The sequence below is a fragment of the Scomber japonicus genome, chromosome 5, assembly GCF_027409825.1.
Source record: "Scomber japonicus isolate fScoJap1 chromosome 5, fScoJap1.pri, whole genome shotgun sequence".
In the NCBI taxonomy this organism is placed as follows: domain Eukaryota; kingdom Metazoa; phylum Chordata; class Actinopteri; order Scombriformes; family Scombridae; genus Scomber; species Scomber japonicus.
Genome location: NC_070582.1, coordinates 5,961,491 through 5,976,490, shown reverse-complemented (window position 1 = coordinate 5,976,490; position 15,000 = coordinate 5,961,491). Strand labels below are relative to the sequence as shown.

The 15,000-nt window shown below is 38.8% G+C and overlaps 1 protein-coding gene across 3 annotated transcripts in view; it reads left to right on the top strand.

Moving 5' to 3' along the window:
- Positions 1-9,366, top strand: part of LOC128358587 (suppressor of tumorigenicity 7 protein homolog) — a 16,390-nt gene extending 7,024 nt beyond the window's left edge. For 2 of the 3 annotated variants that reach the window (XM_053318920.1, XM_053318922.1), the window contains 2 exons: positions 2,208-2,347; positions 8,871-9,366. In XM_053318920.1, the coding sequence (XP_053174895.1) occupies positions 2,208-2,343 (136 nt within the window). In that variant the 3' untranslated portion in view covers positions 2,344-2,347; positions 8,871-9,366. Of the gene's footprint in view, positions 1-2,204; positions 2,348-8,870 lie in introns of all 3 variants that reach the window. The other variant, XM_053318921.1, reaches the window with a different exon arrangement.
- The last annotated feature ends 5,634 nt before the right edge of the window (positions 9,367-15,000 follow it).

Below are 15,000 nucleotides of genomic sequence, written 5' to 3'. Positions count from 1 at the left end.
AAACACACTGCAGCCTTCAACCTTCAGCACCTGAACGCAGCACAGAAGAAGTTTAGCTGTTAGTCGAGCTACATGGAGTTTATTATGTTACTAGATTCAGGCTCCAATTTTAACTGTAACTACTATCTCCTACAACCCTCCTGTTGTCCTCAAGTCAAGGAAGGAAGGAAGGAAAGAAGGGAGGGAGGGAGGGAGGGAGGGAGAAAGGGAGGAAAGGAAAGAAGGAAGGAGCAAGGAAGGAAGGGAGGAAAGGAAAGAAGGAAGAAGGAAGGAAGGAGGGGATGAAGAAGGGAGGGAGGAAAAGAGGAAGGAAGGAAGGAAGGAAGGAAGTGAAAAAGGAAGGAAGGAAGGAATGAGGAAGGAAAGGAATAAGGAGAAGGGAGGGAGTAAAGAGGAAGGAAGTAAGGAAGGAAGGAAGTATGGAAGGAGGAGGGAGCAAAGAAAGAGGGGAGGAGGGGAAGAACGAAGGAAAATTTAAAGAAAGAGGGAGGAAGGAAGGAAAGAAAGAAGGAACAGTCAAAAGAGATGGGGTCAATTTGACCCGGGAGGACGACACGAGGGTTAAACTCTTTAAGAAGGAAGATTATTTTTGTTCGGCTGGTTAATAAAAACATACTTTTCTATCAGTGAGAGGCTTATATAGTTTATTATTTATTTCTACATTCTGCTGGATACTCACATATATCTGCTCCAAAACAATAAACTAGAAATCCATATATGTCCACATTTGGTTTATAAGCGTAACAGAACATTGCATTACTCAGTCAAATACCATCGTGTTTGACTCATAGTTGGCACAGCGAGGAGTCCAGGTTTGAACGCTGTCTGTCCTCGATGGATCAAGGAGGACGTGATGTGTGTTCAAGCTGAGATTCACTCTGAAAAACATTCATTGATTATGTTGAATTACTCTGTCTGACGTTTGGGATTGAATCCTGAGCTTAGTTTATGTTTAGAGTGTTAATAATATTCATGTTTCCTGTGTTATACTGTTTTTAATTTTTAATTTCTATCCATCTTTGCTCCTTTGTTAGTGATATTATAACAATAATGCAGGCCTGTTCTATCATTAAAATAATCATATTAACTAAGGCTGCTCAATTAATCGAAATTTGATCGTGATTAATAATAATGAGATAGCGCTCAATAACAAAGGTTTTATTTTGAAAAGCTTAGACCGGAAGCTACCGGAAGCCGCTGCAGCTCCGTTAGTTTGACAGAAGCTGAAACACACGGTGAAATGTTTTAACTGTAAATAAAAGTGCAGAGTTTCCAGCCTGCGTCAGACGATGCTGAGTTTACTGACTAATTATTAAAAACCAGGAAGTGATGTGTGAACTATCGTCATGGTAACTCATTTAACTATCGTCATGGTAACTCACTTAACTATCGTTATGGTAACTCGCTCAGCACTAATATCTCTGCACATTTTCTGCTGTGTGTTGCGTTAAGCGACAGATAAAAGGCTGCTGTTTGGATTAATTAATTAAGATGAATGGACGAGAAATGTCCAATAAATGCAGCATGTTTCTAAAGTTGAAAAAAAATCGTTTCAATAATCGTGATTTCAATCGTGATTATGATTTTTTCCGTAATCGAGCAGCCCTACTATTAACTTCATATTACTCACAGTCCGCAATTTTCAATCTGTGTTGTATTTATTCTTGCTAATGTCATTTAATATATAAATAGTGTTAATAACATTGATTTTTCATGTTGATATTTTATGTTATTTCTATTAATTTGTGCTCATTGATCCTGTATCAGTAATTTTTAATTTTTTTCCCTCTCCTTCAAGATAAAAAAAACAAAACAAACATATTTAAGATGAAAACAGTCAAATTAAAATATTCAACTTGCCTTCATATGACTCACTCATCAGTCTGCTGTGTTGTGTTTATTCTTGTTTTTCCACCTGTTATTATCATTAAGGCTATTTTATTTTATTGAATAGAGAAAAATTAATACTTAAGTGTTAAAAAATGATTCAGTTAAATATTTAATTTAGTGTGATTGCAGGTTTAATCTAATATAATGATTCAATTTTACGGATAGTAAACTGTGAGATTGTTTCATTTTGAGAAGTGTGAGGAAAAAAATCACTGAAAGCTAACATTGTGCTCTGTGTGTGTGTGTGTGTGTGTGTGTGTGTGTGTGTGTGTGTGTGTGTGTGCGCGTGTGCGTGTGCGTGTCCCACGTGGAAGCAGTGTTTCACGAGGTGTCAGTCTACCCGAAGAAGGAGCTGCCCTTCTTCATCCTCTTCACAGCCGGTCTCTGCTCCTTCACCGCTATGCTGGCTCTGCTCACACACCAGTTCCCCGAACTCATGGGAGTGTTTGCTAAAGCTGTGAGTACACACACACGCACACACACACACACAAACACACACACACACACACACACACACACACACACACACACACACACAATAACTTGTTTGCCCTTGTTTGGAAAGTTACAGGCTGATATTTGCTGCTTTAGTTATTCGTGGATGTTTTTTTAGTGATTTTCGGAGACCTCGTCACCTTTTCTCCAACATGAAACTTTCCCATTAATCCTCCTGTTGTCTTCGTGTCAAGGAAGGAAGGAAAGGAGGGAGGAAGGAAGGGAGGAAAGGAAAGGAAAGGAAAGGAAGGAAGGAAGGAAAGAAGGGAGGAATAAGAAAGGAAAGGAAAGAAGGAAGGAAGGAAGGAAAGAAGGGAGGAATAAGGAAGGAAGGAAAGGAGGAAGGAAGGAAGGAAGAAAGGGGGATGGAGGAAGGAAGTGAGGAAAGAGAGAAGAAGGGAAGAAAGAGAGAAGGATGGAAGGAAGGAAGGAAAGAAGGAAAGGAGGAAGGGAAGAACAGTCAAAACAGACGGGGTCGATTCGACCCGGAGGACGACACGAAGGTTAACCCACATTTTGGTAATTTTGGTAGTTAATAGCTCGATTCCCATAAAAATCTGCCAAGTAGAATAATATATATATTCTATTCAGTGACCCTTCCTGCTTGTTCCTCCCTCTCACAACCTAACAACCAAGATGATGAATAATTAGATTTTAATGATCTCCGTGACCTTTTCCTCCTGCACCCACTTTCAAAATAAACTATTTATTTTCAACCTTACATCTGTCAGGGCTCAACCAATACAAACATAATTATATTTCATTTAAAATGTGTTTTTATATTGTGGGACTTATTGAACGGTTCAGCCTCCAGAGATTATTAGATGTACTATTAATCAAGAGTTCATTTCTGCTTTTTAAAAATAACCCTTATCCACTTAATATTTGACTACAGTGAAGTTAATTTGTAATTTGTTTAATTTGATGCACTGATGATTTTTTTCATTATCTATAAATCTGATCTCTATTATTTTCTTGATTAAACAATTAGTTTTTTGGTCCATAAAATGTCCAATAATGTTTAAAAATGATAAAGATTTTCAGTTTAATATCATGCGAGACTAAAAAAAGCCACAAAAATGTTCATATTTAAGAAGCTGGAATCAAAAGTTGGAGAGTTTTTCTTAAAAAATGACTCAAAATAATCAATTGATCATCAAAAAAATTGGGGGTATGTTTTCTTTCAATTGAGTAATTAATCAATAATCTACTTATGATTGAGGTCGACTCCTGCAGCCATTAACACTGTATATATTAAAGTTATTTAGGCAGTTATTCCACAGACGTGCCTGTGTTTCACAGCAGGAAATAACTGTGCTGTTCAATCAATCAATCAATCATGTTTTATTTATACAGCATCAAATCACAGTGAAAGTTATTGTGGCAGTAAATAGACATATTTTATCACATGCTTGCAACATTTCAAAGAAGATTTATTAACCTTTACGTACTATTCAGGTCAAATTTAACAGCTGTAAAAACACCTTAAATGTCTTTTATTCTGAAATTCACGGCTTTTCCTAAAGTGGCCCAAAATGCACAAAAATTAAAATATTTTAAAATGCTATACTTTTAAACACATCTGTGGTTCAAAATGTGGTATAGACACTTTTTATGAGTGGACTCTTAGACTGGGTTGAACTGTATGTAAGGGTTAAAAGTCACTACTCCATAGTGCCTACATTACCCACAATGCCGCTCAACTGTTGACAGCTCAGTCAGTAGATTAGCAGCTTCAGGCTACGTTACCTGCTACTAGCATAACACACCCAAGCCTGAAGCACTTCCACACCCCTAGATTATGGTTTTTGTTGTGTTCAGCTGCGACCGACTGGAGTGACATCATAGTTTATCAGATTTTACGACTTTAAACATCTTCTTTTTTTTCTCCTCACTTCCCAACACCTGGAAACAGACTTTGAAGAGTATAATTGGTGGAATTTCCCTTTTTAAAGTTGAGAAACTGGTTAAAGGTTAAATGTTATGTTGAGATGAGGCACCACATTTCCCATCAGCCCTTCCTCCTGTATTAATAGCAGCCAGTGGAGGGCGCTGACACCCCCCCCCCCCACATCCCCCTCTCCCCGCACCCCTCCCTGCACCCTGCGGCCCCGCAGCGCTGTGCTGCTCCCCTGGAATGTGGGTGAGCTCATCTCTTCCCCCTCTGATGTGACACTATCAGCAGATACCATCTATCTGCTGAGAACACACACACACACACACACACACACACACACACACACACACACATGTTTACTTAGGTCACTTTTGGGCACATTACATTGACTTACATTAACTTGCTGGAGACTTACTAACTGTAACCTTTAACCATAATCACTAGTAACCTGATTTTAACTCTAACATTAACCTGAACCTAAACCACTGACCCAAAATTGAGCCTTTTCCCCAATTGGATATACAGCTTTTGCCCCCAATTAGACAACCCCCCCCCCCCTAATTAACTGGTCTTTAGTTTGACATGTGTGTAAAGTAAAGTAAGATAAGTGCTGATCTCTTAAAGTGGACTACAGTCATACTTAACCCTCCTGTTGTCCTCAAGTCCTCAAGTCAAGGAAGGAAAGAAGGGAGGAAGGGAGGAAAGAAGGAAGGAAGGGGAGAAGGAAGGAAGGAATGAGGAAGGAAAGGAGTAAGGAGAAGGGAGGGAGAAAAAGAGGAAGGGAGTAAGGAAGGAAGGAAGTATGGAAGGAGGAGGGAGCAAAGAAAGAGGGGAGGAGGTGAAGAACGAAGGAAAAATTAAAGAAAGAGGAAGGAAGGAAGAGGAAGGAAGGAAGGAACAGTCAAAAGAGATGGGGTCAATTTGACCCGGGAGGACGACAGGAGGGTTAATGCTGTAACCTCATTCTGAAAACAGCTTTAATTTCTTTTTAGGTTTTCCCCATTTCACCAGTAACAAGTTGTAGGTGTGTGTTTTTTCTAGTTGTTATGAGTTAATATGGAAGCATTAAGTAAAGAACACTTGACTCATGGGAGGGAGGAAAATAAAGGAAGGAAGGAAAAGAGGAAGGGAGGGAAAGAAGCAAAGGGAGGAAGGAAGGAAGGAAGGTAGGAGGGAAGCAGGGAGGGAGGGAGGAAAGGAGGAAGGAAGGAAGGAAGGAAGGAAGGAAGGAAGGAAGGAAGGAAGGAAGGAACAGTAGACGGGGTCAATTTGACCTGGGAGGACGACACAAAGGTTAAATCAACATTTTACCTCTCCTCATACTAAAAAAAAAAAAAAAAAAAGCTTAACTCAAACATCTGAAATATCTTGTTTTGTCTTGATCATCAGAAAAGTTCAAACAGTCACTTTTACTTTCACTCTTTTTATTCATTTTTATTCAAATTTTAGTTTTATAAATTGAGCTCTTACTATTCCTTTATTTATTTATTAATTATTATATTTGTGTATGATTATATTGTATTTTAACTGTGCAGCACTTCGGTTCAACTTGACTTGACAAAGCTTTAAAAAAATGACCAAAAACAACAATTTAATAATTATCAAAATAGTCGCCTATTTATTTAGAGTTGGTGATCTGATGGAATAATGGAATAATTGACCTTCAGCTGAGAGGAAGTGGACATTCATGGGTTCAGGATGTGTCTGCTGCTGATCTCCAGAGCCAGACTCATCAACACTCAACATATTTGTAGTGCTGCTAGTTTTTTCCACTGATGTGTTGATGAGAATCCAACATGTGACTGATTACCTTCACTAACAGCACAAAGCATCAATCACTGTGTGTTTGAATGAGCTCTGACTGTTGCTAAGCGTCTCGTCCCGTGGTCTCGTCGTCGTCTCATTGGGTGCTGCCCGAGATCGAGCTTTTTAGTTTTTTTGGGGGGGGGGGTTACAGGACCGCTCCTACATGTCGCCCACACAGTTCAAACACTCACGACACACACCTTTCACTTTGAAGTCCTCTTTGAAGCTGGAGGAGAGATGTTGTGATGCGATGTGTGAGGCGGACATCAGCGTTTAAACCCCCCACCCCCCCACCCCCCGACTCTCAGGTAGATCATGCAGGTAGAGGACGGGCGACACAGATAGACTCTCTCTCTCTCTCTCTCTGTTTCTCTCTCTCTCTGTCTCTCTCTCTCTGTCTCTCTCTCTCTCTCTCTGTCTCTCTCTCTCAGTCTCTCTTTCTCTCTCTCTCTCTGTCTCTCTCTGTCTCTCTCTGTGTCTCTCTCTCTCTCTCTGTGTGTCTCACATTCTCTCTCTGTCTCTCCCTCTCTCTCTCTCTGTCTCGCTCTCTCTCTCTGTGTCTCTGTCTCTCCCTCTCTCTCTGTCTCTCTCTCTCTGTCTCTCTCTCTCTCTCTACACTAACCCTGTGATGGCTTTCATCTGCTATCTGACAAAGTGGGAACCTCCATGACCTGACATGGCTCTGGTGGAGCCCCTATCGCCCCTCAGTCTCTCCTCTGGTTGTTGCCAAAACACCGATCTGAGGACGAAGCCTGACAGCGTTCTGCTCTGAGCTCTGAGTTAAAGCTGCTGCAGCCACACACAGAGAGACATGGAGAAGTTTGAGTTGCAGGATTTAAAATTATGAGACATTGTTTGTAAAAAATATTTGACTAGAAATCTTTTTATAGAGTTAAAAACACTAAAAAAAAATTTTTCAAATTGAAGATGAGAAAAAGGACAATGATGTAATTTCCTTTCACAAATAATCCAAAGATTACTAATTGATAATCACAACATCTGTTATAACCAACATTAAAACAGCTGTTCAGTGAATCAACAACGCATTACGGCTCACTAACTTGAACCTCTACTCTCTGAGCTTTTTCTGGTGTATCACAGGGAGTTTGTCCGGTTGTCATGGAGACGGATCTATTGATGAGCGATCTCCGTAGCAACCGAAGCAGTTTGTCAGACTTGTTGTCTGCATCAAAGATCACTCCTCAGATTTAGAAAATGATTTCACAAAGCCGCAAAGTCAGATAGGAGTCCAAGTAGTAACCTGTGAGAGCTTTCAACCCTACGTTACATGGTCTTCATCTATGTTCTGTTGTCAGTCTGTATCTTCTGCTGATGAGACAAATGAGGTGTTAAAGGTCTTAAAATGTGAGTTAGGGTTTCAAGAAATGTCTAAAGTCAAGATTAAAGTCTCACAGTTTCTACATTGTGAGAATTTGCTGCTTTTCTGTTTAATTTCATAATAAATGTGAATATAAATTTAATTTTGGACAAAAATTAGCAATTTAAAGACATCAGCTTGAGCTATGATAGCCATTTATAGTCTATTTATAAATTAAACTTAATAATTACTTAATTAGCTAATGTGTATTTAGTTTCAATTTATTTTGAGGGACGTTGAAACCAATTAAAACATTCATAGTTGAAAGAGTGGTTTTGTGTGGAGGACCACAAGGGTCACTGCTTTTCATTAATTAATAACTAATTATACAATTAATTAAACTTTAAAATAATAATTTAAAACACCATTTAGAAAATACAGTAATGAATCACAAAATGCATTTTTAGAATATATATAAAAATACATAAATTAGCAACTTAAAGACATCAGCTTGGGCTATGATAGCCATTTGTCGTCTATTTATAAATTAAACTTAATAATTACTTGATTAGCTAATGTGTATTTTGACGTCAAAACCAATTAAAACATTCAAAAAGAAAAAAAAAATATTATTATTTTTAATGAATAACTAATTATACAGTTAAAAAGAGGAATTATAAAAAAGGGATTAAAAAAAGCAATTTTAAAAGTCATTTAAAAACACAATTTATAAAATACATTAATGACTTCCCAAATAAATTAATGAATTACAAAATGCATTTTTAGAATATATAAGAATGTAACTTTTAATCAGGCTAAATAAATTAATGAATTACATAAAGCATGTTTAAAAACAGAAATAACTGTATTTGCAAACTGAAAAATGAATATAACTTTTAATCAGCATTTCCATTTCCTTATTGCTTTCTGATGAGGGAACTTATTCTTTTATAGTTAATTTAGAAACCTGAGTGACAGCAGGTTTAAGAGTAACTGGAGTCGTAGTTTTTAAAGATGTCGTCCTCCTGCTTTTTATTAATGAATAACTAATTATACAGTTAAAAAGAGGAATTATAAACAAGGGATTTAAAAAAGCAACTTTAAAATAGTCATTTAAAAATACCATTTAGAAAATATATTAATGAATTACCAAATAAATTAATGAATTACATAAAGCATTTTAAAAAATGAAATAAATAAATTTGTAAACTGAATTAAGAATATAACTTTTAATCAGCATTTAAAGAGTGTTTCCATGTCCTTATTGCTTTCTGATGAGGGAACTTATTCTTTCATAGTTAATTTAGAAACCTGAGTGACAGCAGGTGAAGTAATTAATCGGTTTAAGAGTAACTGGAGTCGTAGTTTTTAAAGATGTCGTCCTCCTGATGATGTTTGATGTTACCTGAAGGAACAATTTTAAAGTTTGTGTGACATGTTTTCTAATCCTTGGTCTTCTTTCAGTTCCTCAGCACGCTGTTTGCTCCTCTGAACTTCATCATGGAGAAAGTAGAGAGCATCCTGCCGTCCAGCCTCTGGCACCAACTCACCCGCATCTGACCCTCGAACCGACCGACCGGACCAGAATCAGACCCACGACGGGGAGCTGACCTCCATCCAGACAGAAACAGCTGAACTGAAACCCAGAACGCTGCGTTGGACTGGACTGACACACCTTTGTGCCAAGATTACCGAGTTCAAACCAAACTGAGAACAGACAACGTGGAAGACGAAGAGGAAGAGGAGGAGGAAGAGGAGGAGGAGGAGGAGGCATGAAACAAAAAAAGGCAAAACAACGGGAATCAGAATTGGTTTTGACTTTATTTGATATGTTTGCATTTTTTTGGGTTTTCAATTATTTAAAGCTGTTCTTTTGTTGTACAAAAAAAAAAGAGGTGATCAATTGCCATCATTAAAAAAGTGAAAAGACAAAAAAATACAATAAAGGACTTTTTGTGTATTACTGCAAAGCCGGCTTCTTCCCGCCAATTTTGATTGAGACGCTGTTTTAAAAAACGACAAACGACCATCATCATCGTCATCATCATCTGGAGCTGCTGCTGCTGCACTTTTCTAACTCATCGTCAAACTAACGTCTCACTCTGCAGGTAAGAGAAGAAGAAGAAGAAGTGTTTCCTGGTTCTGCTTTAATGCGCAATGAAACTGATGCAGAAGGAAGCAGCAATCACAGATTTATTAACCCTCCTGTTGTCCTCGAGTCAAGGAAGGAAAGGAGGAAGGAAGGGAGGGAGGGAAGAAGGAGGAAGGAAGGGAGGGAGGGAAGAAGAAAGAAGGAAAGGAGGGAGGAAGGAAAAGAGGGAGGGAGGAAGGAAAAGAGGAAGGGAGGAAGAAGGAAAGGAAGGGAGGAGGGAGAAAGGAAAGGAGGCAGGAAGGAAGGGAAGAAGAAAGGAGGGAGAGAGGAAAGGAGTGAGTGAGGGAGGAAGGAAGGAGAGGAGGGAGGAAGGAAGGAAGGACAGAGGGAAGGAGGGAGGAAGGAAGGAAGGACAGAGGGAAGGAGGGAGGAAGGAAGGAAGGACAGAGGGAAGGAGGAAGGAAGGAAGGACAGAGGGAAGGAGGAAGGAAGGAAGGACAGAGGAGAGGAGGGAGGAAGGAAGGACAGAGGGAAGGAGGGAGGAAGGAAGGAAGGAAGGACAGATGAAAGGAAGGAACAGTCAAAACAGACGGGGTCAATTTGACTCGGGAGGACGACAGGAAGGTTAAACATCTCCACTGAAGCAACGATGTTATTATAATATTATTTAACAGCGTTTTTGGTTTAAAAAGTTCATTTACTACAAAACATGTATACAACATGTATCTGCTGTTATAATCCAAACCGTTTCCACTCATCTCCGTACAGTATGAAAATATATGACCAGATTTTTTGAACTGAAATTCATCATATTGATCATCAAGTCTGCATTGATTTGAGTCAAAGCTGCATTATTCACTATAGACTTTAACAGCATCATTAGGGCTGCAACTAATCACTGGTTTCTTGTTTGATTTATCCATAAAATATCAGAAAGTATTGAAAATGCCTGTTAGGATTTCCCAAAGTCAACATTAAATCTTTAAATTTCTTATTTTGTCTAAATAACAGTCAGTTTACTGTCATGTATGACAAAGAAAAAGCTTCAAATTAGCACATTTAAGAAGCTAAATGCAGCAAATATTTGGCATATTTTAATTATTTTCTGTCCATCAACAAATCAGTTGACTAACTTTTGCAGCTTTATATAATGTAATTGTAATTTCCTACCAAATAACTGCAGACTTGATGTTTTCATAGTGTACAGAAATGAGTAAAAAAAAAATGGCAGCCTGGAAAAAAAAAGGTTTATTACATCAACAAATCTAAAATTGTTCAGTCTGTATATGCAAAAAAAAAAAAAAAGGTTGAGTATACATGATTTGTAGTAAAAGAGTGGATTATTATTATAACCTGGGTCTTATTTATGTGGTTTTGAGCTTCAGTTCTCACCAAGATAATTGATTTCTTCATGTTTTTCCATGATGTTGTTTTTTAAAACCTCAGCAGTTAACTCGGTGAGAACAACATTACTTTTAAAAAATAACAAACCAATTAAGACCCCAAGTTATAATAAACCTGAATTCACTTTCTAACCTTTTAACTGCTGTGATTAGTCATCTATGGTAAAAGCTGTTCTGTGATTCGCTGACACAGCAGCAGCAGCAGCAACAGGAACAGGAAGAGGAAGTGAAAAAGGAAGTGTGTTAATTATCGGTTACACAGTTTAATACAATATACATCTGATTTTTTTTTTTTAATTTACACAACCACATATTTACATAAAACAAACAAGACAAAGCTCCTCTCTGGTTTTTTAATGCAAATGATGAACTCTCTGCAGGGATGGAAAAACAACCGAGCGAGTATCCTGTGACTGTTTAAATAATGACGCACGCTGTTAGTAGTTAAGTCATTTGTTTCTCCGAGCGCAGTTGTTCGGCCCGTATTTTCAACTAAACAACTAATCTCTGCCAGACAGGACTTCACAAACACACTGGAGACATTTTTACACACTTGAGAGTAAATAAATACAAAGAAACGACAGAATGAGTAATGGAGGATTTACACGTTTTGGATGAGAGAGGACAGCAGTTTGTAACGGGGAAAAAGTCTGCGTGGTGTTTAAATCTGAAATTAGTTTCTTATGAATAACTCAAACATAATTGGTGTGTTGGTTTAGGAGGCGACAATTCCTGAGTAATGTGTGTGACTAGGAATATTTATGTTTTTTTTTTTTTTATTGTTTATTAGACTCGAGACTAGATGGGACAAGCAGATGTTAAAATGGAGTCACCACGTCCAACTTTCACTTTTTAACTTATTTAATTTAGAAGTTTTTAAGCAACCGTTTCGAGGACTACTGGATTATAAAACCACGTGCAGTTTGAAACCAAGCTGCGCCACCTGCAGGCAAGTGAAGTAAAAGCAGCTTTAGACACATCCACGTCTCCTCCCACAAGCAAAAAGAAAAAAAAAAAAGAAAGTAACATTTTAACACCTGCGGCACCTGCAGGTGAGTTTAACCCTCCTGTTGTCCTCAAGTCAAGGAAGGAAGGGAGGGAGGAAGGAAGGAAAGGAGGAAAGGAAAGAAGGAAGGGAGGAAGAAGGAAGGAAAGGGGGGAGGGGGAGAAGGAAGGAAAGAAGGGAAGGAAGGGAGGAAGGAAGAAAGGGGGGGGAGGAGGTAGGAGGGAAGGAAGGAAAGGAGGAAGGAAGGAAAGAGGGAAAAAGGAAGGAAGGAAAGGAGGGAGGGGGAGGGAAAGAAGGAAGGAAAGAAGGGAGGAGGGAGGGAGGGAGGGAAAGAAGGAAGGGAGGAAGAAGGAAGGAAAGGAGGGAGGGAGGAAGGAGGGAAGGAAAGGAGGGAGGGAGGAAGAAGGAAGCAAAGGAGGGAGGGAGGAAGGAAGGAAAGGAGGGAGGAAGTAAGGAGGGAAAGAAGGAAGGAAAAGAGGGAGGGAGGAAGGGAGGAGGAAGGAAGAAAAGGGGGAGGGAGGAAGGAAGGAAGGGAGGAGGAAGGGAGGAAAGAAGGAACAGTCAAAATAGAATTTAACAGGTTAAAACTGCTAAAATATAAAAGTTTTAACCCTTTCTTACCCATAAACTTATATTTAATAATGTGCTGAATGCTGTGAAGAGTTCAGAGTTCACGTCGCTGGTTGTAATCATATGTTTTTCTCCTCCGTGTTTTTTTTTCTATTGTTTATTGAAAAAGTAAAGTTTACTCTGAACACATGAATATTTCTACAATTAACACATTCACCCTGTCTAAACTGTTTGTCAGTAATCATCTGGTCCGCCTGACGGAGCGGATACAGTCCTGTGTATAATGTATACAGCTGTTTATACTGGCTGCACGATGGCCATCCGTGCAATAACCCGTCCAATACTTATTGAGATATTTCCATCAGGAAACTAAATGATGACTAACAGACCAGCTGATTCAACATTTACTGCCTGTAGTTCGCACAAAGTGTCAAAGTTTCGGCTTTTTGTGCCTGTAGGAGGCGACGTTGAGGAGTCTACATTTGCAGGTTAAAGCTGCTGCTGTTGCTTTTCTTGCCTTTAGGGGGAGCAGGTTGACTCGTGTGCAACAGGCGTGACTGACTGAATCTAGAGTAGGGCTGCACGATATATCGTTTTAGCATCATCATCGTGATGTACGTGTGCGCGATAGTCACATTGTAGAGCCTGCGATGTAGGAGGCGAATGAACTCATCTAATCTCATCTGCATGCACCCTGACAGCCGCCAATCAAAATCAGAGAGGAGGAAAGCACTCCCCTGCACATGGAGTGAGTCGCTGACACTGCCGGTAACAACAACGATTGCAAAATGAGCAACAAACAAGAGAAAACCACCGAAAATGAAGAAAAGCAACGTCAGCTATCTAGAATTATTTGGATTACAAGAAGGATGATGTCGACCAAACACGTGTTCTGTGTCGGCAGTGCCTTTCATCTGTTGCCACAACGAAAGGTAACACAACTAAGCTCAGTATCACAAATGCAAAGCCAGATCTGTCGTCCGAAACAAAAAACCATTTCAGAAGCCTTTGCAACAGATGAAAGGCACACTGACACAGAGCAATATCATGCAACCCTAATCTAGAGTCTACTGAACATGAAAATGAGTTTATATGTTAAAAGCCAGTTTAGTAGTGGTGATTGAATATATCTGTAAATTACTGAGAAGCGTTAGTTATTAAGGAAATAAACCATTACTTTTATGATTGTTGAAATTATAGATATGTTTTAGTTTTTAATAGACTAAAGTTTTGGCTGCAACATGATAAAAAAAAAGAAATCAATTTGCTTTTGTGAGGAGTTAAAATCTCGTGATAAAACTGAAAACATATCGGAGATCTTGATGTTTGTGAACAGGTGGCTGAGATTTTAGACAATTGCTGCTGTTGCTTTTGTTGCCTGTAGGGGGAGCAGGTTGACTCATGTGCAACAGGCGTGACCGACTGAATCTGGAGTCTACTGAACGTGAAAATGAGTTTAGATGTTAAAAGCCAGTTTCGTGAATTAAGAGCAGTGATTTAATATATCTGTAAATTACTGAGAAGCGTTAGTTATTAAGAAAATAAACCATTACTTTAATGATTGCCGAAACTATATATTTGTTTTAGTTTAGGAGTTAAAATATTGTGATAAAACTGAAAACATAAGGCGCAATATTGGAGATCTTGATTTGTGTTTGTGAACAGGTGGCTGACAAAAAAAAAAGGATTTAAGACAAATGAAATGAATTTAGGATTTTTGGAAGGTGCCTCTATAACAAAGCTGAACAAGTGCAAAACACTACAGCAACACAACAAATTGAAAAAAAATCTATAAACAGTCCTTTACGACTGGTTTACATTCTGCTTTGCATTAAATTGTTAAAAAGTGTGAAATTCTCAAAAACTGCATTGGATATAAAACACTATCGTTCTCACTGTTGACAGATTCGACAACAGTATCATAGATTATATAATTTAATTAGTAAATCCTCAGTGTAAGATTAGCAGTAGTTTACTTCCAAACAACTTCAATGTGAGCCACCAGATTTATTTTTGGCCTGAGCGTCTCCGACCCTGTTTACACCTTTTACATTAACGTGTGTCTCGGTTGATTCGATCACAAGTGGACAGCCCTAAAAACAAGTGCAAACTACCTCCAACATGCATTGTGATCCGAACACTCAAACCACTTGGCGAGATGGTCTGGACCGTAGACTGTATAAAAGAAATGGACGTAACATCCGTGACGTCACCCATTGGTTTGTGGACTGCTGCTTGGAAGCCAATAGTTTCAAATCTAGGCAGCGCCATCTTGAAAATTTCAGGTGCATGCTGGGAAAAATAAAAACACAGATTCTACTTATATTGGCATGAGGCGGAGCCATGGGCGGAACCATGGGCGGAGTGGGGAGGTTGCTATGGTTGCGCTGGATCTCAAGGACATTGGTCAGTCAACCTGTCAATCATGACATAGCCATGCCCTAATGCATACCCTGCTTTATCGTCACATATAAAATCAGGGAGGCCAAAATGTCCCAAATGAACATCATACTGCATTGAAGA